At 37.6% G+C, this 25,606-nt stretch overlaps 2 protein-coding genes across 2 annotated transcripts; both read left to right on the top strand.

Moving 5' to 3' along the window:
• LOC115921015 lies at positions 1-5,891 on the top strand. The gene is made up of 4 exons (XM_030977938.1): positions 1-51; positions 1,782-2,063; positions 2,834-3,007; positions 3,597-5,891. Exons 1-4 carry the CDS (start codon positions 12-14, stop codon positions 3,917-3,919), a joined length of 819 nt encoding a protein of 272 aa, XP_030833798.1. The 5' UTR covers positions 1-11; the 3' UTR covers positions 3,920-5,891.
• Positions 5,892-7,868: 1,977 nt separating this feature from the next.
• On the top strand, positions 7,869-22,426 carry LOC589676. Its single transcript, XM_030977936.1, has 6 exons — positions 7,869-7,950; positions 8,665-8,720; positions 17,142-17,312; positions 18,025-18,306; positions 19,866-20,045; positions 20,969-22,426. Exons 2-6 carry the CDS (start codon positions 8,672-8,674, stop codon positions 21,325-21,327), a joined length of 1,041 nt encoding a protein of 346 aa, XP_030833796.1. The 5' UTR covers positions 7,869-7,950; positions 8,665-8,671; the 3' UTR covers positions 21,328-22,426.
• The last annotated feature ends 3,180 nt before the right edge of the window (positions 22,427-25,606 follow it).

Here is a 25,606-nt window from a genome sequence, read left to right as displayed (position 1 = left end):
TCTCAACCTGTATGACCGGGATCATAGACGTTGCCTATAGACTTCAATCTGGTAAGTATCTACACCCCAGCAAGTAATTAACTTGCTGCAGTTAAGGTAGTCCTGAATCTGCCCGGTCCTTTATAATAGGTCATTTCGTAGTTAGCACATGGGTCAAATGACCCCACGTATCCACAGATCTGTTACTCATGGAGAATACCCAATTTGTGTATTTTAGAATAATCAATGCCGAAGTCATGTATGTGCTTCATGAAAAGCTCTGTTTTCCCTCTGGTATCATAAGAATGTACACGTAGGTGCACACATAAATAATAGGGACTTTTAGATTTGCGGGGACTGATACGTGTGACGTCCATTTAAGGCAGTGCATTAAAAGGACGTCGATCGTAGCAATCTCCATTGTCTTCGTGCGAATCTAAAAGTCCCTAATGATTACATAACATGATCACGTATTCCTGTCGGTGGGTTTTACAATTTTATCAGAAATGAATTTAATCTGCCCATGCGCAAATAGTATTTACGAAAAGTATTTACGAAAAGGCTTATTCCCTACATACTTGATTCAAGCCGTCGAAGATGGCGTTATCAACAAACTCATAATCGGGTGTCCTAATTTAATGATCACGCCATCATCGGCTGGTAGTAAGTAAGTAGGGAGAGGTATATCATTGGCGTGGTGGAGATCAAAATTAAATAGGCCAGATTCTGGACTATAGTTATGGTGGATTGTATCTAAACTTGTGTTCACCCCCACACACACACACACACACACCTCCAATAAACTACAGACTGCGAAAAAAAAAAGAAGTTTAGACTAAACATTTTAAGAATACTTGTATAAAGGGATTGTTTTTATTTATGTTGCAAAGAACTAATAAATGTTTAATTTGTTCGCCTTTCTTAAAACAGAAAAGTAAGTTGTAATTGATTTCTTTTCTTCATAGATTGGTTTAGCCGCCTATAGTTGGTCAATTCAATTTTGAATTTGATTAATTTAGAATCTTTGTTCATCCTTTTTTCAATATAATGGTTAGGACTTCTAGGAAGTAGAATTCTGCTTGTAACCGGGGCCCTGTCACAAACAAGAACCATAACGAACAGAATATTCCATTATATGTATATAAAAGAAAATTGCAAGCCCAACAAATGACAAGGTTAATTTCCAACGGCATTTGAAAGACAATGCTAATTAAGAACTTCCCTCTAAGCGAAAGGGATTGAAAATGGCTTTTATTCGGAAAATAACGACTATTAGTTGTAGAATCAACTTAAGCTATTGCAATCGCTTAAGTAGTAGTATGATTTTCAAACCCTTTTACATAATGATCGTAGGTTTTGTGCTGCACAAAGATTCAATTAGTTTAATATTGGCCACTTCAAGTAGTGGGTTATTGATGTAGACAAATGCTCATGTACCTGTAACAGCTCATTTTTTGGTATGTCATTACCAAAGAAAAAAAACAAGATGTCAGTCAGTCACTCATTAGTGTCTGACAGTAAAGTCTAGAAGATAAACAGGTTTCCTTGCATAATTTGAATACTAGGACACTGCTAATGTTTAAATCCCACAGATAGGACAAAAATGACATATTCAAAATTCCTGCAAAGTTCTACAGGATTTGATGTTGGCTGCAAAAGGGACATAGTATCTAGAAATGATAGAGATTGGGGTTATTATAAAATGTTGTCATTATTTTTTGTATTCATAATTAGAAGTATTGCTATTTCATCAACAGCATCTTTATCAGTTTTCCTATTGCTATTCCATTAAAATAAAATAGGACAAAATGTGACCATCCGAGATGTGAAACGTGCTTGTGCCCCTGAAGAGATCGTCTCCTCGATTCCGTCGGGAGACCACTGCGTAAAACAGTCCGTGGTGGACGCCTACTTTTCCGACAATGACCCAGCTGAACTGTACCCAGATATAAATGGTATGCTATTCCTCGGGATCACAAACGCAAGCTTCTGCGTCTGTGACAGTGCCGACAAGTGCACCCCACCTTCACCCACAGTTGATTCACCGTCAACAGGCGCAGAAGGCGGGACAGGAACTGGAAAAGGTGAGAGCTCTCATGAAGCATTAATATGTAGTTGGAACGATTTTCAAGCTAGTCCCTGGGCATAGCCTCTATTCAGTATGAGTCCACATTTGATATTAACTATAGAGGTTCGCACATAGCACATTAAGGCTTGTTCATATATGATACGGTAAACCGCCAAGGATTTTTGTTTAAGAGTACACGAATGGCAACTGCGCACAACAAAGGACTTCACCGAGATCTGTAAATGAGACGGCCATCGCAGCCATCGGACGCTAGAAGAACTTAATTTAACTTAATTTAATTTAGGAATTTTATATTAAATCTTGAGCTAAGGAGACACAGCGAACATACCAAGAGCTTTGCTTTAAAAAAAATGTAAAGCGTACGTATTACAATTTACGTCATCACAAACAAAAAACCTTTTCGCTTTTTCCTCGCCATGTCTGAACCGGCCTTTAAAATCATAGTCTCACCAAATAAATGACAAGTTCAAATTACAGTTACTACTTTTTGGTCTTTCTGTTTAAATACTATACGCTACAGAAAATTTGAAAATACGAGTAGCTACTGATATATATTAAAACAAATTGCATTTGAAAACGCTTAAGGAAGGAGGAGGGTAGCTCTTGCAGAAAACAACTTTTTTCCATTATCGTGGGTCGTTATTGTTGGAAGAATTAATACAATATCAAGCCGTTGACCGATTCAAAGCTTGAATGATAGTTTTCACAAAAATATATTTTGTGCCACTAATCAATTCTTCTTCTTCCATTCAAAATATTCAACAGGAGATTTGAGAACCTGCATCAATTGTAAGGAGATAACTTCTGATGGTAACATTACATACCCTGGTGACACCGAACTTGTCTCGTGTTCGGACAACCCTGGTGAGATGATATGCCCTGAAGGTATCTCAACCTGTATAACGGGTGTAGTCAACATCGCCTATATGCTTGGGACGGGTGAGTGCCAAAGCTCCCATCACTTTGCGCACGAGGCGGTATTTATCGACGTTAGAATCCGTCAGCGGATTGTGAGGTCTCCGACGAGGCATGTGATGGCTGATTGGAAAAAAACAACCAACGCACAAATTGCAGTTTCATTAATGGTTTAAGATTTGATTATATTCACAAGAATAATTAGCGCAAGTTGAAATGCATTGAAATTGTACAACAGGCATTTAGTTAACAGATTTTTACCTTGAGTGATCACAAGCAAACTCTTACAACTTGCATGTTTATTTGGCATTTGGAATTTGAGTCCGTCCGTAATCCATTTTATTCCTTTGTTTTTAAGATTTAAGTTTCCTGAATGAAGGATAATTCTCAACATTCATTTTCCTTAAATTAAGCAAATAAACCGTTATATGATGGAAATATCAAAATGTTTGTATTCATTCGGGCATACCTACACCCAAGCTCCTCTTTTGGCAATTTTGGTTTCGCTTCCATGTTTCCCATACACTTGCATGAAATCTCCTTGTTCCCCTTCTGTCAATCATGTTAATTATTTTGTTTTCTCATCATCCTTTTTTCCGTATTACCCGAATAGGGCAAACCGTTACGTTGACGGTCGAGCGACGTACTTGTGCCCCCAAAGACGTTGTCGCCTCCACTTCTCCAGGAGACCACTGCGTAGACCAATCCGTGGTTGGCGCCTTCTTTTCGGACAATGATCCGGCTGAGTTGTTCCCAGATACAGAGGAAATGATCTTCGATCGCCTCTTAAACGCAACCTTCTGCGTCTGTGACAGCGCAGACAAGTGCACCCCTCCTTCTCAAGCGAATAGCGCAGTGAACCTCGAATCTACTCTCGGTCTCTTCATTGCCTCGCTTATTTATGCCTTATTCTGTGGGTTAAAGGATAAGCGATAGAGGGCGTCTCTTTGTTGTCCCAATGGCTTGCTTAAAGGAATAGTTACGACACCGGAAGTAAATTTTGTATGGATCCGTCATTTCATGGATCTCCAAATAGTTCCCTCCCACCAACATAAATTGTCCGTGCGGGGAATCGTTCGGGGCTCAATCATTTAACATGAGTGACGACCGCGTATATGCGAGTGTCACAACCATCTCTCCCCCCACACTATGCTTATCCTAATGAGATTTCCTTCATATAAAATGTTTACTATCCCATGATGGGCAAATGTTTTTTGTTTTTTTTGTTGTTGAATGTTTGGCGTTCATGTCGGAACTCTATCCAATTAAATTATATTCAATCTAACAGTTATTCAACAGTCTCTGATTGGTCTGATGCCGGTCATGCCGTAGTCTAGTTCTGGACCCTTTTAATGATTTTTGTTTATTCGCCGACTATAAGCGTTTAGCCGAGTGATGGCGTGATCTTTAGTGACGGCGTGATCCGACCGGTTCTCGGGATCACGCCGTCACTAAAGATCGCGTCATCACGGCGAATAAAAAAAACTGATTAAAAGGGTCCAGAACTAGACTATTTATTATGGTGTGACTGAGTATTGTTACTGGATTTTCCTGAACCATGTATGATTATAAGAAATGGAAAGGGGCGTGCCTGTTTACCTAAGTGTATATAATATCCATTATGAATCTTATTCGGAGTTGCCTCTTCAGTTATAGCAAGGACGTTCGGCAGTAATGTTCGAGCGCACCACAGCTGTGCATGGGCAGCTGATCATATATTCGCTTTGGGGAATGCAAGGAACTTCTGGACCAGGCATTGTGCACGAATATTACATTTGACCAGCTGGCCCTGCGCAACTAAGGTGCGCATGGTCGTTAAAACTGGTCTACTGCAGAGTATTGCAACATCAAATTGTACAATCACAAGAAGAACAAAATCCGAAAATGTATTTCTCTTGATCATGTAAACAAGTTAAACAACTTTCAATAAAACGCAATTGAAAAGAAACCCAGATGCTTTTATTTATTTATATTTATTTATTTGTTAGTCTTTTTTAGCAGGGTGGCTCCATCAGTAGTTAAATACTGTTTTCTGTTTTGAGTTAGATTGTTTGCTTTATTGTATGAAAAACAGGAACGATTAAAGCACCACTGAACGGATTCATGAGCGTTTTTGATTCTGTTAATGTGGAAACCAAACTGGGATACCGTATTAAATAATTGGTCTACACAAAGCTCAAAAAGCCGTTTGAGTACTCCTTGGTTTCTAAAATTTATAATCCTTCTGCTGAACCTAAACAGTCTTGAACATTTACATTTAATGACGAAATCAACATGTTTTGACCAGGAAAGCTGGTCACGTGATAAAATAAATGACAATATATTCATGGGAATCAACCACCTGACCAGTATTTGAAGTACAGTGACCTGTCAAAGTAATTGTGTTACTTTCCTTGATTATTTGTATACATGATGTTGCAATGCTCACCAAACACCAATCATGCTCGCCATAGACCAGCATTAATGCACTTTTATTATGCATTGCGTAACACCGTGTACTTAACGGGAGCCCTTATGGCAGCCGGTTTCTAAATTGAAATGCAATAGCTATACTGTCTATTATATGGCCATGTAAGTAGTAATTAATTTGATAGCTTCTTTGAGAGGGTCAACGTAGACTGGTGGCACAAACCAGTATTAATCACATAACGTCGTAAACTTAAATGAGCTTATCCTCCGATGTCTATTAAACTTTAGTTGACTATTTTCCCATCTACTGTCTTTTTATTCTTTGAACAAGAGGCCCTTACAACATAATGCTGGTATCATAATAGACAAGTATGCTGCTCATTATATAACACTGTAATTTTGAGTTTAATTATACTTTTCCTGGTGCCATCGTAGACTTCTGACGCCAAACTTGTAATGTCTTTCTCTTATAAAATAAATGAAGTTATCCTCCAATAAACGTGGTTCCTCTGTGTTTTCATTCTAGTGTATTTTCTTTAGTTTAACAAAGACTCATCCTTGTGCGCTTTTAACAAACCGCTGGAAAATTGAAGTGCATGGAAGAACAGGAACATTTTGAAATTGTTCTGAAATGGGCTATCCAACCGTTTGTCTATACTTTACACATTTACTTACTTTCTTATCATTTGAAATGTGTTTTATATGTATGTTTTAAAAACTTGTATGAATATATGGATTTCGGAAATAAAAACAAACGAACACATAAAATGCAGCCCATTATGATGCATTGTACTTTTGTAAAACCCTTTTTCCCCGGTTTCATAGTAAAATCCTGACACTGAACATATAAATAATTGCAACTTATGCATTTAAATGAATGTGTCTTCCCATGAACCTCACTTGCCAATTTTATCATCGACTGTACTTTTTATTTCATCAATCAACAAAAGGCTATAACTACTAGGGGCTCTGTGGGTGAGAAAAAAAAACTCAATATAAAAGTAGATCATTAAACAGTACTTGCATTAATATACACAATGGGAAATAATTATGATAGTAACACAGTTCTATCAAATTTCAAGGCAACATTAACAACAGTATTACTAATTGTGTAATAAAAGAAAATGACGAGTTTTAAATATTGAAAAAAATCACTACGTCAAAGGGAGAATAACTGTGCATTGTTTGTTTCACTTGAACGTTAGTACTTGAAATACAGTTAATAATAATAACAGTAATAATAATAAATACAGGAAGTTATATACAATGATCATATACACTGTATATATCAAGCGCTTTTAGCGAATTTTTCAAAGCGATCTTCAATATTGAAAGCATTAATGGAAAATGTAACAGCAAATGAATACACAATCAATTACATCATACAACTTAAAGATAAAGAACAGCTATGGTCATGCGATTGTATTGTGAAAGAAACGTTGTGGAATCGATCAAAAAAGGTTGATCATCTAGCATATAAGTATTGGTGTGTACTGCAAGGTTCTGGAATCATCAAAATGAAAAGAAATTTGGCTCAGTCTTCGTAAAGTTACAAGCACTGTACACAGAAAAAAATGTATATGGGACTACGTACACGGGCGCAACACGTGCGTTTATCTCTCACACACCAATAGATAATCTAATTTACCAAATATATCAATTAGTAGGCGGTTTCCCGGCAAATTGTTTATCATCATGTATTAGTCAAAACATACTCTTTCACATGATTGGTAATAAGAGCTTCCATTTCATTTTTTTGAAATTGGTGCGTTTCCAATACTGGTCTTTACCTTTAAGAACTAACAACGATCAAATAACGGTAGTTCAGTATACGAAGGATAACATCATTAAATATAAAGCATCGAACTTAAGTACACAGAGTTTTAAGAATCATTCTTAAATCTACTATAGATTTAACAAGAAATAAAGAGATATGAACTGGAGGTTTTGATATGGAAATTAAATTATATGCAATATTTTGGGAGAGCGTTTGAAGTTTACCGACTAAAATGAGAGAATCTTACAAATGCCTTAGAGAATGATTGTCTTTGCCGCTTGTGGTTAAGCATTGTTGAAAATCGGGATTAACACAAGAATATAGTCTGAAGACTGTTTTATAACGCGGTTTTAGACCACTGGTCGGTTGTAACTGATAAGTAAACTAGTTAGCCAGCTAGTGTATCTCAAGGGGTATTTTTGTTGACCAATGGACTCATTTTCCAATTCCAGTATCAAAAAAGTTCATACCAGTACATATAATATACCTACCACGTACTCCTACCCAAGTGAGGTCGTAAACGGTTTTTTGTGTTGCAATGCCTTCGCACTTCATCCCTGCTCCTTGCAAATGAAAGTTTATTCACCCTCATATAAAAAAAAATCTGGATCCGCCCACATGTAGCCCCCTGGCCCCATATCAACTGTACAGTTTTCATTTTGTATTTAAGCGGGTGATCTTTCATGTAAAACGTTTAGTTGTGTACAAATAATCAGGAGCATCGGACCAGTTGATGAGCTAGTGGACAGTTTACTTTTTAATCGGTGTTTACAGACAAAATGTAAGTGACATGTTACCCCTTCTTTTTCGAATAACTTCCTTCACTTTGAAAATACCCAATATTAGGTATCTTATTTTAGAAAATCGAATCGTTCATTAATACGTTGTTTTTTGTTAACCTAAGTCGTTATAAATTCCTCTTATTAAGTGTAGGTCGAAAAGTAAGCACCCATGCAAGTTTCTTTGATTGTATTTGTTTTTCTCGTTTACACCATGGGTTCAATATAATTTCCCCCATACATATTCAACAGATTAACATAACCGAAAACAAATTGAAGTAAATGTTACCTTTTATTTAATAGCGGGGAATTTTACATAGAGTGTTAAAAGAAAAGAAAACTTAAGTTTAATACTCCGATATAACAAAACCTTCAGTCCACTTTATATGCCATTTGCATTTGGAGTGTTATTTTGTATAGTCCTTCTATTTATATATGCTTTAGTTTCATATTAATTCATTCGGTTTTTGATTGACGTTAAATAGTTTTTTAAATATGCAAAGTTCAACGTACCAGAGGACAAATAAATTGTAAATATATATTCGTACCGTATTTGATTTATTTATCAAAATGTGTTCAGAGCGTTTTTTTAGAAGAAAGTACAACTGTTAATTCCTATATCTACTGCCCGCTTTAATTCCAATAAAGAACAATCACCTTCATTTTCAAACCTATTGATAGGCATAATTTCTCTTATTTCCTTCTCCCATGACAGAAATCAAGATGAAGTTACTTATCGTCGTTGGGCTACTTTGCTGCATTTTTATATTCGGTATGTATTACATAATATATTAGAACAGCAAATGATCCACGTAAAATATCTGTTGCTTGTTTGACTGCCTACAAATTAGCTTTATTTTGACGTTTTTCTTTAATAATTTAATGTATAAAATTGCCCGCCTTAATGCATTGATTTATAACAATTATATTCGAAATTGTAAACTCTTTTAAGCGACCTGGGAAAATTAACTTCAATTCAGATTGGGAATGAATTAATATTTTGTAACACTTCATTACAAATAAAATTGAGTTTTGGTAAAACAAAAAATAAAATAAAAATTCTTATAGAAACAAACGAAATTTACACTGAATGTTCAAGATTACAAATAAATGTCATTTGCCAAACAATTTTGGCAAAAAATGTATTCTGGCTGAGTAATGGGCATATAAAGATAAAGAAATCAAGGTAGGTAGCCCCCGACACCATTTGTGTAGTCCCATATACACCTTTATGTGTACAGTGCTTGTTACTTTACAAAGACTGGGTCGAATTTAATATGATTTTGATGACTTCAGAACCTTGCAGTACACATCAGTACTTACATGCTACATGATTAACTTTTTGTGATCCATTCCACACCTTTTCTTTCACAATGCAATCGCATGACCTGGGGCCCGTTTCACAAAGCCTTTTTTCAATGACAAAAGACAAAAATTAGTAACAAATCTGCTGATAACCATTCAGAAGCACGGATTTCAGTAGCTTTTAACAAAAACTGTCATTTGCCACTGATGACAAGTTTTGTGAAACGCCCCCCTCCCCGCCCCCGGAACTAATGTTGACCGACCAAACGCTAGCGCGTTCATCATCTTGATCATGGGCATTGGTTTATAGCTGATTTAGCTGGTGAATACTTTTTAAAGAATTGCATGAACCCTTCGCCATTTCTGAACAGGATGCATACATTCCTGAAACGTTCAGTTTTACATTTAACTTAAAGGTATAGACCAGTTATGGTCATGCGATTGCATTGTGCAAGAAACGTTGTGGAATCGATCAGAAAAAGGTTAATCATCTAGCATATAAGTATTGGTGTGTATACTGCCAGGTTCTGGAATCATCAAAATGATAATAATTTTGGCCCAATCTTGGTAAAGTTACAAGCACTGTACACAGAAAGATGTAAATGGCTATACGTGATATCTATCCAGTCCGGGTAAATATAATAATTTACCAAATATATCAATTAGAAGGCGGTTTCCCGGCAAAATTTGTATCATCACGTATTAGTCAAAACATAATTCTTTCACATGATTGGTAGTAAGAGCTTCCATTTCATTTTTATGAGAGGAGGGCGTTTCCAAAACTGGTCTATACCTTTAACTAAGAAGTGCTTTATTCTGAAACCAGTAGGAACTAATCGCTTAAAGGCAGGGAATGTCATTGACATCACAACCACTGCTGTAATATACCATCAATTGCGCCATATTTCGGTGAAGGCGTACCTAAACTCAGTTCCTTCAGGCAGGTTAGCACGCATTATGGACATGGCCGTCGACACATAGGGACAATGTGAACAGCAAATGGCAGTATATGTATGAGTGAGGTAGTCCCGGTGGGGTCACTCACTGTGACTTAGGGACCGCATGACCGTTACCAAAATCGAGGAAAAAGGGGTCAATTTCAAGCAATGTCCGCGGACAAAATATTCCTCGAAATATAGAAAAAAAAGGGGTGCATAGGTGTCCTCGAAATTGATAAATAGGGGTCAGGCAAAGGGAAAAGAGAAAACCGGGAAGAAAAATTCTCGGAGCCGAGTCTTGTCCTTGAAACAAGGTAAAATAGGGGTAAATTTTCGAAAGTGTCCTTACAATCAATAGTGGTATTTCAAAGTTGGCGTAAACAAGTGGGTTAAATATCACAAAATGTCCTTGAAATTGACCGCAATAGGGGGGTATTTGCCTTTGTGGTAACAGTCATATGCGTCACCCTCTTCTTTTGGAGGTTAATCAATTCAAAATTATTCCGTAATCCACTGGTTTCCGAATTGATTTGTAATTTGATGCCATCTTTTGTTTATTTCTTTAGAATTCAGCTTGTATTTACACTGGAAAACGAATCGATCTGTTATAATATTACTCGTTAAAATCGTGTAGATTCATTGCTCGTTCAAATGTGAAACGGTTAACAGTCGCAAAAAAAAGGTCCAACTCACATTCACTCAGCTCTCTATCATAAGTTTCAGAGATAAGAAGCCTAACAAATTTATGTCATAAAAAATGAAACAAATAAAACCTGCTGCGGTTCAATGAGGCATTTGATAGATGTAAATGTAATTTATATTATTGAAGAGGAAATTAATCTATCGTAATCCTGGTAATAAGGACTGCTTGACTTGAGGGAGACTTGATAGATGCGGGTATCTCCGAACATTCAACCCTCTTTTTTGTCCAGGTGGTATCAATGCAGGTTTCTCTGTGTTCGCATGGTTGTTAGAAATTGCGCGCGCAAGGGGTACATTCTAGGGATGTTGGGGAAGATTGTCGGAAAGCGATTATTTCTCACTATGTTGGGAAATTGTGTAATAACGAATCATTTGTTTGTTTGCTCTGTTTTGTTTGTGTGCTTTTAATGAATATGTACCCTATGATCCTAGTTCAAAGTTATATTTAGAGTCCTTATCATACCTGTCTAAAAATGTTTGAATTCTGGGTGAAAAAACTTGGTTTCCATATATCAAGATTGTCTAATAAGATTTAACAAGGGAATGCATAATACAACAATGACATACATGTAACATAGAGAAATAATGATGATGTAACTTATGAGAAGCCTTTTATTAAACAAAATTTGTTCTCAAATATGGGTAATTTCTTATCAACTTACTGTCGTCAACAGAAAAAAAATAAGCAGATGAAGAATAAATTACAGTGGACAATCAATGAGCGTTGCGAACACGACTGTGGAAATAAAATTGTAAGACTCGTGACTTAAAACAGTTCATCATGTTATCCAAAATATCCGATTCTGCCTAGTTGCTGAAAACATTTCTTGGTTAACATTATAGAATTAATGACTGCTTTGAGAGAAATAGTTGTTTTTATACGCTCAAGGGAAGGTTAGAATTGTGCTATTACCCGAGGCGTGCCGATGGCAATAGCCCAATTGTAACCTTCCCGAGAGCGTATAAAAACAACTATTTCTCGAATATTAAAGCAGTCATTATTACTTTTATATGCCGAAAAAAAATAGACTAAAAAATAAAAAATACAAAATAAAAAAAGTTTTGTCGAAGATGAGATTCGATCTCTTGCGTACAAAAGGTGATGAAACTAAAATCAGCGCCTTAAACCGCTCGGCCAGCGCGCTCTGCATTTGTTGCAGTTTTCTCTAATATATACATTAAAATGGATTGAAAACGGCTCCGCGTGGTAGATGCTTCGCCGCTGCTCCATTAAACGGGCCCTTCTTTTACTTTTGCAATGCATATTGGCACGAACTTAGATCAAGATCTATCGGCAGATGTTGTTTTTTTTGTTTTTGGAAGTTTATTTTCGTCTTCATGTCAACAATGCAAGATAAAATTGTCGGTAAGATCGATCGAGATTCAATTGTATTGCAATTACCGACCAATTCTTCGCACACGTACGGTATCCTCGATCGCTCAGACCATTTTTTAACATGTAAACCTATGGGGTAACCATGGAGACTGAACTATTTTCCCGGTAGCGACTTTGCGTTTTACACCCTGGCCTGGACCTTTTCCCAATAAATTTCAAGGAACCGACTGGGAAAAGTCTATCCATGACAAGATATTGCGCGCGCACGTAGCTCTTCTGCAATGCTCAACGTACGTCCTATATGTCCAGTGTCGCGGTACGCGGTACATGTACTTTTGTATCGAGACGTACGAGTGAGAGAAAAACAACGAATAACAACAGAAGGAAATAGAGAAAAACAATAAATAATTAAAGAACAGAGAGGAAACAAAGAATGTCATAAGCAGAGAGAGAAAACAAAAACTAACTTGAAAGAAAGAGAGAAATTAGAGAAGGAATTAATCAAAGTAAGGAAAGAGAGAAACCAAATAATATTATGGTTTTTGTGGTTTAATTCCGCCTTCTTCAGGGTTTCAATTTTTGACGTGTAGCCTACTTTCAAACCATTTGCTGATTCGGACCCCCCCCCCCCCCCTAACACACGTGTACACATATCGACACATACACAGACTACACTCGACATAATATGTGTAATGGTAATGTAATACATAAACTGTGATTTAAATATTGCACTCGTACCATTTTCTATTATTGTGGGATCACGTCTTTCATTTTTTAAATTCATGTCATTTGTTTCTAAGACCTAATTTCTCTAATTCTCTTGACCCCTCTCCCTTTATATTTGTTTTCTAAGACCTCCCCCCCCCCCCTCATCTCTCTTCATATTTGTTTTCTAAGACCCATTTCTCCCCCGCCCCCCCCCCCCCCCATCTCTATTCATATTTGTTTTCTAAGACCTCTCTCTCTCGACCCACTCTCTCTCTCGTATGTATTTCTCAGACCCCTCTTTCTTTCTCTCTCATTAACCCCCTCTTCATATTTGTTTCTAAGGCCTCTCTCTCTCTCTTCATATTTGTTTCTAAGACCCCCCCCCCCTCTCTTTCTCATTTCTTGATATTTGTTTCTAAGACCTCTCTCTCTCTCTAGCTCTCAATTCATGATATTTGTTTCTAAGACCCCCTCTCTTTCTCACTTCTTGAATTCATATTTGTTTCTAAGACCTCTGTCTCTCTCTCCCTTTCTCTCTTTCTCATTTTAAATTCATGATATTTGTTTATAAGACCTCTCTTTCTCTCTTTTTCCATTCATCACTTTGTCTAGTGTAATGTACAGACACATAACATATAAAGGAAATTATACACCAGTTTTACATGAATTCATTTGCACTTTATTTACTGCTTTACATTCATATACTTTTTTTTCGTGAAGGTAATCTAATCCTTCAATGTCAGAGAAGTAATACAAAAGATACAGGAGTATGTGTATGCATAAATAGTTATATAAAGAAGAAATATGTAGTAAAAGTGAAAGCAAACAATAGTAGAAATAAGCTTCTTAACTTGTTGTTCTGAACTTGAAATCCTATATCTTCTCCCTTAATCTTCAGTATTGCAGCTGCGTACGGTGTGTATAAATGCTGCATCGACGTACGTCTGTGCATGTACGATTCGATTTGGAACTGGCGCGCCCGATCGAGGAGCGTAGACTAGACTCATTCAAGCAGTTTTATTGCTATTTACCGGGAAAATGTCCAGGCCAGGGTGTAAAACGCAAAGTCGCTTCCCGGTAACCATGGTTATTGGGATTTTAGAACTGTTTTAACCATGGTTACTGGGAATTTTCGGGAACAGTTAAAGTTTATGAATGCAATTTCGACCAATCAGATTGCTGGATCACTTAAGTGAGGTATATGATGTATTTTATGTATTTGTATTAATGGTCATTCGTGGAAATAGGCCATTCTCGTAATGTAATCAAATCTAATGGAGACATCTTTGCTAAGTGCCATGTTACAAATCAGTGAAAACTGTTGTTATGTGATACCTACGGAATACAGATTTCCTTCAATATTTACTGCTACATTTTGAAGGATATTATGCCACGGAGAATAGCGACCGAGCGAGAAGATGTGTGTATTATTATTAGTCTAAACGCTGCACTCTTGGACCTTTCAGAGCTTTAAAGTGCGTTGCAGTCTTTACTCAGTATTTGCTATACCTTTTTGTGTGTGCCCTTTTTCAAATTTTCCGGGGGGGGGGGGAGTGGGGGCCTCCTAACAAAATTGAGGAGAGGGGGACGTCCTAATCGTCTTACCGGGATCGCTGCCCCTGCTATGCAGTATGATTTCCCCAGCTCGTAGTTGAATTTTTCACCCGCTCGCAGTTGAATTTTCCCCCGGTCACAATGACCTTCAAAAGTACAGTCGTTAAAACCGATTATAAAACGATGACGTACGTCCTAATCAAATGATTGGTTGAAAGCGTACACGTGGCCATGCATTTATTTAGCCTAACGCGAAATTTGGATAACTACAGGTTATTATCCTATGGTCATTTTTTGTTTGTTTTGTAGCTTTGTTTTATTGTATTCATTCAGTACAAAATATATAACAAACAAACATACAGCTTCATTGATTTACATAACATATCAAAATATAAAGAAAATTGTACATCTCTCAAAAAATACACAGTACATAATGTTTACAAATCAATAATACTGAACAAATATTATAAATCAAAGAGTTACCTACAGACAGACAGACATACCACACACGCTCACATACTCAGACACACATACAAACTTACATATCCCTCCCCCCCCCCCCCATTCCAAAGCTCAACAACCACCCCCCCCCCTCCTCCCTTCCCGGCCATTCACATCTACACATTTGTTGGAAATCCCGTCTCTTCCTTTTCCTTAAGACCAATTAAGTGCCTTTCTCCCCCGCTAATTCCTTTTCTTCTTGCCTATTTTCTATTTTTTTTTTTTCTTGAGGAATTGGGGGTCTATTTATAGTTGAACTATATTTAAAAATCATATGTTTTGTTAAAAGAATAATGTGATTTAACAGTTGTTCTCCTCCCACATTGGATCTTTTTATTCCTATATGAATTTCTTGCCAGTGTAGATTTGTTAATGCTGATAAAGCAAAAAGGTCACCTCAGTCCTTCCAAATATTTGCTACCTGTTCACAGGTAAAAACAGATGCTCATAGGTTTCTTCGTGTTTATTGCAAAAGGAGCAAAGATTGCTCATTAAGTTATATAACATTTTATATTGAAATTCCATAAGCTTTCTGTCCAAAGTGGATTTTCGGGGTCTTAAGAAAATTGTTCTCGTCTCATTTTCGACCATATTGTATGTACGTTCTAAGTTGCATGTAGCATAAGATTTTTCCGTTCTCATTTTTAACAATGTACTATAGATATATTTTGATGTTATGCCTTGCAAAAGACTGTTGGTTATCTTTCTTAGCTCATAGATCTAAGGAGAACTATAGAGCTTGGAAAGGATGAGTGGCGGGAGCGCTATAAGCACTATAGTTCTCCTTAGAACTATAAGCTAAGAAAGATAACCAACAGTCTGTTTCAAGACTACACAAACAGTCCTTTTCAGAACTACACACACCCTCAAGAAAGATAACCGAGAATCCTTTTTCAGGAATGCTCAATTCTCTCTCTCTCTCTCTCTCACATAGTGCACTCGCAATCCTACTGTATGTGTATCACTTTATTATCACGGTCGTAGCTTAGCTCCATTGACCCTAAAAAGGCCGGGCTATTTGAGGTCTTAGTACGGCCGGGGAGGGGGCATTATGCCCCCCTTAAGATCTTGGCCGTGAAACGGCCGATCTCCGCGAAAGTGTGCACGCATGTCAAGTGAAGTGTAAAGCATAATATGATAATTTCAATTTTTTGAAAAAAATTACTCATTTGCATATTTATGGTAATTTATGCAAATGAGGTCATACAATCACAATTTTACCCATAAATCATATATTTTTCATATTTAAGTATTCTTTTTCACTACATATATTCATAAGACCATTTGGAATAATAATGCGACAAAACAATTTGGAAGAGCCAGCCTATTCCTTATGTTATCTCTTGTTTTGATAATTTCTTATAATTTTTGTTGTTTTTGTTGTTTTATTTCTTTTCTAACTACAATTCAACTATTTTGACCTCAAAACAACCACCTAAACTTTAAACAAGACCCAGTAACCAATGTTTGATCTTTCTTTAAGAAAAATGGCATTTCCTTATGCTTTCTACACAAATAAAAAAATGAGCTATTTTGGGGCTGACATGCAAAGACAAAAGGTCACGTGACCTTGTAACTGTAGGTCCGATCTTCAATTTGTTTTGGTTAAAGATTCGCAGGACTCGAAAGAAAAAAGGTCAGCGATCGGCAGGGCGCCATCCATATGCGTTCCTGAACAATCAGACATATCGTGGAGGGTTATTAGGGTTAATAAGGCGCAAGCATTCAAGAAAAAATATGATATAATACGATATAATATAGAATACAATAGAAAATGAAATATAACATTATGCTCAGAATGCTGCAACCAGCACGTGTTCTTTCAAGTGGCAGAAAGTGCTACAATTTAATAATTCCTACACTTAATGTACTACACTGGCTTCTTGTAAAACAAAGAAATGAATCCCAAATTATGTCGTCAACAGGGAAGGTAGTGCATGGATCTGGACCGATGTACTTTTAGACATGAGATTCAGGCAGATTTCGGTCAACGATAAAATATATAAATTTTGTAATTTTATTTAAAATAAATATTTGTTAACCCATTAATACCTAAAGGGAACGAAAGGTCTCTGTATTTAATCACGGGTAAAAGAGATAGAGTAACATCAAGGAGAAGAATTTTAATTCGTTCTTTTTCTGAATGCAGGGGAGGCCCTAACCTGCGACCAGTGCGTAGCGATATATTCAACTAATGATGAGGTTTTGAACATATCAAGTATCGCTAAAAACTCATGTACGAAGCCTACACAGACAGATTGCAAAGGAAATGCCAGCTGCGGGACAATGATCTACAAGTTTAACTTCATGCATAAGACAGGTAAGAACAAACTAAAATAGATATTTCAGAAACCAAACAAGCAAAGAAACTATAACGATGAGGTCTTTAGAAAATGGACGAGCTTTGCTATGAACTCATGTACGAAGCCTCGAGAGGTAGATTGCGATTAAGATGTCACAAGGTGCATGAAGTTAGTTAAGAACACTTAATAAATACTTCAATGACACCTTCACTGACTTCACCACTAAAAATACAACGTTCACCAATGGCATCGAATGCAGAGGTTAAAGACCGCCTGCACTAGTTTGGTCAGGAGGGATTAGACCACCCAGGGTGGTCACTAACAGGTGGCTATCTCATCAACTAAGCTCTCAATTAACATAAGAAAAAGAGGATAATAGGGGACCAATGGTCACCGATTATGCATTGTTTTTTATATAAAGGGCGCAAGTAGCTACAAGTAATACAGTGTGGCTGTAAAAGGTTGTTTGACTAGGAGTAGGAATTTCTACTTAGGGTTAAACGTAATACGCGACTGCTTGTAAGTTCACGGAATGACCTTGAAAGAGCATCTCAAAGATCCCTCAAATCAAGATTTAAGACACACACATATTTTGGGTTTTTGGGCAGACGATATAAACCTAATGATGTTTATTTTGATCACGATCATTATCATTATTATCATTATGCTGATTATAGTTATAATCATCATCGTCCTCAATATAACATGGTCTAATGTATCGGCTTGCAGAAGGACTCATCGTCATGACGGACTTTGAACGAGGATGCAACACCGGGCAGTATAGCCAGTTGATCCCGAGTGGAGACGTATGCCTAGACGATGCGTCAGTCGAAATTATCAAAGCAGATTTGCCAGACCCAGAATCAGTGCTTCCGCCCGTTCTTCGTGCGATGTACCTGAATTCCAGCTTAAGCTTTTGTGTGTGTGACAGCGAGGACCTGTGTACCCCGCCCTTACCAGTCGCTCCGACCCCGCCCTCACCGGTTGTTCCGATGTCTGAGCCTTCCCCAGGTAAATAGTCGCTGCACCATGGCGTATTGAGAGTGAAAGTTGTGACACGCGCGCACATTCGCGCCCTAGGGTCAATATTCATGGAGCTCAGAGCCCGCCCCCCCCCCCACTCAGAGGTCGGAATGACCGCATGCGTGTTGCCAAATTGTCCGGTAAAGGGGTACTTTTCGTGCGACAAAGTCCGGCCCGAGAATTGTAAAAAAAAAAAAGGGTGTATTTGACTTTTCACCCGGAGATTTCTTTAAAAAGAGGGTGTTTTTTTTTCTTTTTCTCTCATGTCTTTGAACTCCTGAGAAATTATTCCGAATTTAGGGGGGTACATTGAGCATTTTTCCTGATTTAGGAGGGTCTCCAAGGCAGGAAAAGCCTGCGAAATGCCCGCGAAAGGGGGGTTCGGAAATATTGGCAGTCCTCAGATAGGGGGTGCTTTCAAAAAGAGGGAACGAGCATATGCGTACCCTATATAACATTGAGTGGGGGGGGGGGGGGGGCTCAGAGAAGCTCCTCTCTAGACCAAACTCTATCCGAGAGAATTTCGGCGCTCCTTGAATGTTGTTGCTGTTAATTTGGAAAATGTTTGCATGTTCGTACTCCATTTTTGAAATGAGAAAAAGAAGGCAAATAAGAAAGAAGAAGAAAGAAGAAAGATGTAGCAGAAAAGGAAGAAGAACGATGAAGAATAAAAAAGGAGAAGAAATAAATACATACTACTACTACTGCTACTTATATTTCTACTTCTACTACTGGTAGTAGTAGTAGTAGTACTACTACTACTACTCCTAATATTACAAATAATAATAGGAATAATGATAATAATCATTAAAATAATAATGATTATAATAATACAAATGGCGTATTATCTAAGGAACAGCCCAAAACATCCGTCCAACTTCTATTATACTTTTTTCACAATTCTCAGAAATAATAAGAAAGGAAATCAATTTTGAAATTGGCAACGCTGGATTAGGGCGATGGAAAAAAACCTACTGTTACTCGAGATTCTCTCCATATTTCGTGCACAGATAATTTTGTTTTCCTCATAAGCTTGTGTATCGTACACACCGGTACAGCTTTGGCGTTGCGATCGTTACTCATAGTCACGCTGTAATACGATCAATCTAAAAATAATTTATGCTAACCTGCTACTTAAAGATAAACTCCAGTTCTGGTTTTTAAAAAAAATTAATTCTCACAGAATCAAACGAAACTTACACTGAATGTTCAAGATTACAAATAAATGACATGTGCCAAACAATTTTGGAAGAAAATGTATACTGGCTGAGTAATGAGCATAGAAAGACAAGGAAATCAAGGTAGTACTAGCCCCGACACCATGTGTGTTGTCCCATATATTGCTTTCTGTGTACAGTGCTTGTTACTTTACCAAGACTCGGCCAAATTTATTATGATTTTGATGACTCCAGAACCTTGCAGTGCACACCAATACTTACATGCTACATGATCAACTGTTTTTGATCCATTCCACACCTTTTCTTTCACAATGCAATCGCATTACCAGAACTGGAGTTTATCTTTAACTTCATTTTGTCGTTTAACAGAACCAGGCAGTGCTATAACGTGTGTCACCTGCATGGATATTACTTCGGAGAGTGATGTTGCCATCGCTGCCGACAAGGGAATTCCCTCCTGTTCAGATAACCCGACCAGTGTGACGTGTCCCGCTGGCGTATCAAGCTGTATCTCAGTGGAAGTCAACGCCTCCTATAGCCGTGACTCAGGTGAGCGTCACCATCGACGTGCGCTGCTTACGAGGTGTCATTGTTGACGCAGGGTTACGTCAACAACTGGCGCAGTTATTGGCGCAACAACTGGCGCAGTCATTGGCGCAACATGTGGGAATGACATCGTATAACGAATGCTAAAAAATAAAAAGTGGTATTATAGTATTAAACTAATGTCACGAACATCATTTGGGTTTACATTCTTCGGCCCTGCTTCTGTATACTGCCATAAAAACATCATATCAATAACAAATGCCAAAGTTATTTAACAAATTTACTTTCAACCAATCGAATACAAGGGTTGCAATAGCTTATAACATGTATTGTAACTTGTCAATGATAACAAGTTCCTGATTAGCGTAGGCTATTTAATATATGAGGCGTCATTGCGGCATTGACAGCGTTGATCAGGCTTGTAAAGGCATCACCAAGACGCTAGTAGTTAAAGGTGCCAGTGCCCAGGGGTGGATCCAGCCGGCGGCAGGGGAGGGGGCCAAAGAGGGGGCCCAATTCGTGAGAAAATATTTAGCGGCGTAACAGCCAGCCAGTGAATACGCGTTTTTACCTGTTTTTCACAGGGGAGGGGGACCGCCCTACCCCCTGGATTAGCCACTCCCTATACCCTTACATAGCAACAAAATAATTCGGTGTTGCAGCTTTATGTTAGGTACATGATGCCTCAGGAACCATGTCTCATTTTAATTGCGTATAATTGAACAAATCAGTATATCAATAAATGTCATTCAGATTAGCACGTCGATAAGCAATATTTTGCCTTTTAGAGAAGTTGCCATCTGTAAACTATTTTCACTGTTTTTATTCTTACCTGCGAAATAAAAGTTAACTTAATTTTTACAATTACTATAAGTTGTCGTTATTATAATTATATATCGTCATATCTAATCTGATTTCAAATGTAGGGCCTAATGTGATGCTGACAAAGGAGCAACGTGGATGTGCATCCCTAGAAGGAGCTTCCTTGATCCCCCAGGGAGATGCATGCCTCGACAAAGCAAGTGCGGAAGAGTACTTGAAAGCGGCTGATTCGCTGGCCGTGATGTCAGATGGAGATGACTTGACTTTCGAGAGCATCTCTGGCGTTACCCTCTGCGTCTGTGACGGCGCCGAAAACTGCATGCCGCCTTCCCCTCTCGCAGACAATACTACACCGCGCGACTGTGATCTGGTGTCCTCGGCTGCAGGGCTTGGCGCAAGTTACGCCTTTGCTGTTGCCTCGATCCTAAATGTCGTTATCTCAATGTTTATTTTCAAGCAGTAAGAATGTGTTGAGATTCCCAACCATGCAGATAATACAAGCCCATTTAATACAGAGTTTGGCCAAACTTGGAAGGGGAACAGGGACCCGTTTCATAATTTTTTTTATCTATAAAAAATGCAACATTTCTATGACAAATTTGCTCTCAGCCAATCAGATGTCTTGATCTCAGTAGCTTATAACAGTAGCTTGTTAATGATATTGATATCAAGTTTTATGAAACAGGGTCCATTTCTTGGCGCCATAATCTGACCTATGAATACGCTAGTGCACGCATAGAGATGCATGTGTCACAACTAATGTTCTCAAATGTGAATTTGAATGCAATTAGCAATAATTGAGTAGAATTTAAATTGAATTTCTATCCAGCATGATGTATTTATCCCTGCTAACTATTTATTTAACATGAAGTATCGATTAAACCCCTGTATTATAATTTCCAGATATAAAATCAGGAGCGGAGATTCATACTAAACGGATTGTATGGTAGTATTTGTGGTTGTGGTGTGGTGCTGGGGTTGTTCGGGTATGTCTGCGTTCGTGTGTGTGTTTTTTGTGGGGGGGGGGGGGGGGGGTAGCTGCCGCCCTGCTCCAGTTACTGACGCCCCCTTGTAACTGGGCCCACGAGGTGTTTCTTGGTGCGATGAATGTTTGGTGGTTTCCATCAATGTGTATTAATATAAATTATCTCGAAGCCTGTAACACCGGCTGCGTAGTCAGCAATTGTTCTTCTTCGTCATACAATGTAACTGATTGTTTCATGTTGTTGTTCTCATCTTTATATTGGCTTATGCATAGCCATATGGTTTTTAAATGTCTATGTATTGGATTAACATAACATTAGTTTGTTTGAATAGACAATTTTATCGTATTTGGCTATCATCGTTTCTTCGTTATACATTTAATATCTGCTGAATATTTTAATGTTCAAGCAGAAAAAATATTGCAAATTCTTTCATGGAGAACAAATATTCAGACATTATTATGTACCGACAATATTATTGCATTTTGCTCCTTTCATCTCTCTAAAGTGTTATATTGCTGATCCATGTTTTTATGCTAACTCATAAAAGGTATATATTAAATGTTAATTTATGGAAAATTTATTAGCAGTTTTTCTCTCATTTCGCGCATCATGCATTTGAATATAAGCACATTTAACAAAGCATAGTAAATTTTGCCACAACAAAACGCAAATAAATGATTTAACATAAAAAGGAGGGCGAATTGAGTGTAAGTTCACTCAATTAAATTAGTAGCATAATGATGCAGAATAAAGAATAAACATACACTAGACAGAGAAAGAAAAAGTATGAAACAAAATATAAAATGTTACTGCAAGAGGGAGAGAAAAAAGGATTAATAGATAGATACATGGTATAGCTGGATAGATAGATAGGTAGGTAGATAAACATATATATATACGTTGGGAGAGAGAGAGAGAGAGAGAGAGATAAAGAGAGATATATATATATATATATATATACACTGTCGCTCATATAGTTGGAATATTTTTGTTTTACCCCAATATATGGAATTATTTTTAAAAGATTTTAAAAATAATAGATCTAGATAATAGGGTACATTCTCAGATTGTATTGAATAATAATTTGCCAATGTGTGTTTTGCGTGACTGCTAAAGCAAGTGTATGCTACTATGCCTATCAATTAGGGGACCTACGCCCTTAAATGACAGTAATGAGGATTAATGCCCAACAAAAGGGCACTAATATAGCACATCGACACGGTTTTGATCCTGGGGCCTCACAATTACGAGGCCATTGCTTTGTCACTGAACCATGAGTGTACGCAGCGGGAGCTAGGGCAGGGGGCAGTTTCCATAAATTTAAAAAACACAAAGGAAATTTTTAGCCCGGTCCCAAACATTAACAAATCCTCTGGACGGCCATGCATTTTTGCTCAAGGCATGGGCACACAGATTTTTTTTATGTTGGGAACCGGGCTAAAATGCAAACAAATATTGACAATTTGGCGGATCCAGACGGCGGCAAGAGGGGGGGGGGGGGGCCTAATTCGTGAGAAAATATTTAGCGGCGACTCAGCCAGCCGGTGAATAAGCAGTTTTTTTCTTTAAAATATTTATTTATTATCATTATTATTATTATTATTATTGCCAGTGGGGGGGGGGGGGGGGGGGGGGGGCCCTGTCGAACACTTTTGTACACGTCATGTGATTCCTGACTGAACTAAAGGTTTATAATTATGATTGCAGCATGAGCTAAGTCCAGCATTTTGTGTGCCAATATCTTAAAAAGAGAGTGCAATCGCCGAAATTGATTGTAATGGTATGTTAATTGATAACGTAGACATTTTAAGTTTCTATGGTACTCTTGTTTTCAGCGCTCCTAAACATGAGTAGTCGTAATAGTAGCGTTTCAAAGTTTCAAAATTCAATCAAAATAGTCTAGGTTAGTGCAAATATCAAAATACTTCTTTGTTATTCAATGATTATTTTTCATGATTAATTTAATGTAATAGATCATTGAGTTTTAAATAGGGCCAAACTTGACTAGTTACATAACAATGTAAGAGAGGTTGTTTTTAAGGATAATACAGTTTAAGCTGTCCGGCTTTTTAGAAATAATGCTTCAAAACAAATCGAACAAGCTGTTTATTTCTTTATTCATGGTCTGTTTCTACTGTTTATCTATTTTTATTGCCAACCCTCGAAAACGAATTTATTATGCATTTCACAGAGGAAAGTTTGCATATTGATAAAACATATGGGCGCAGGTCAAGATTTATACCCACTCAAGTGTGAATTTGGCGCATCTTTCCTCATCTTCTTCAACCAGGAAAAGGACTCATTGTAGCCTTAGGACAGGATGGTGACATAAAATTGAAAAAAGAACATCATAATCAGATTATCCGACCCCGGAAACCCCATGAATTTTAATATCAACTTTTATCATATTGGTCTTTTTCCTTTTGGAACTACTCTTGACCTTTTACTCGGATGGCGGCAATTTTTTATTTGGCCATATGGCCAGCATGACATATCCAAGGAGACCTGTAATTGGTACAAGCAACATCATAATCAGATTCTCTGACCCCGAAAACCCCCTTACTATATACATTTTTTATCATACTAGCCCTTTTCCTTTTGGAACTCCTCTTGACCTTTTACTCAAAAGTGGCAGCCAATTAGATTTGACCAATATGACCAGCATGACAGCCCCAAGTAGACCTCAAATTGGTAAAAGAACATGATATCCAGATTCTGTGACCCCTAAAACTCCATAAATACATAAACTGTTATCATTTGAGCTCTCAGTTTCCTTTTGGGACTCCTATTGACCTGTAACTATTAGATGGCGGCCATTTTGGATTTGACCAATATGATCAGTTTGGCAGCCTCAAGAATACCTCAAATCGACGAAAGAACATCATGATCAGTTTCTCTGACCCCGAAAACCCCATACATATATAAACTGTTATCATACTGGCCCATTTCCTTTCGTATCTACACTTGACCTGTAACTCAGATTGCGGCTATTTTGGATTTGCCCAATATTACCAGTATGACCCGAGGAGATCTCAAATCGATGAAAAACATCATTATCAGATTCTCTGACCCCGAAAACCCCAAAAATATAAAAACTTTTATCATACTAGCCCATTTCCTTTCGTAACTACACTTGACCTGTAATTATCAGATGGCGGCCATTTTGGATTTGACCAATATGACAAGTATGGCAGCCCCAAGGAGACTTCAAATAGATGAAAGAACATCACAATCTGATTCTCTGACCCCCGAAACCCCATAAGTATATAAACTATTATCATACAAGCGCTTTTTCTTTTGAAACTACGCTTGACCTTTTACTCAGATGGCGGCCATTTTGGATTTGCCCAGTATGGCATACCCAGAGGGTGCCCTTCTTGGCGTCCGGCAGAAATCATAGGGTATGGTATAATCTACCTCTGGGCCAAATTTGGTGCTTTTAGAAGAATATGCACCAAACAACCCTTAGTATACTACCAGCCCCCACTATTAGGGAATGATTGTCTTTTCCGCGTTTGGTTAAGCATTGTTGAAAAACAGGATTTAACAAATAATATAGTCTGAAGACTGTTTTATAACGCGGTTTTAGACCCATGTTCGGGTATAACTGATAAGTAAACTAGTTTGCCAGCTTAGTGTATCTCAAGGGATATTTTTGTTGACCAATTGATTAATTTTTCCAATTCCAGATTCAAATAAGTTCATACTAGTACATATAATATACCTACCACGTAATCCTATCCAAGTGGGGCCGTA

The sequence above is a fragment of the Strongylocentrotus purpuratus genome, unplaced genomic scaffold (genome assembly GCF_000002235.5).
Source record: "Strongylocentrotus purpuratus isolate Spur 01 unplaced genomic scaffold, Spur_5.0 spur5_scaffold_1, whole genome shotgun sequence".
NCBI classification, from domain to species: domain Eukaryota; kingdom Metazoa; phylum Echinodermata; class Echinoidea; order Camarodonta; family Strongylocentrotidae; genus Strongylocentrotus; species Strongylocentrotus purpuratus.
This window is presented reverse-complemented; position numbering and strand designations above follow the sequence as displayed.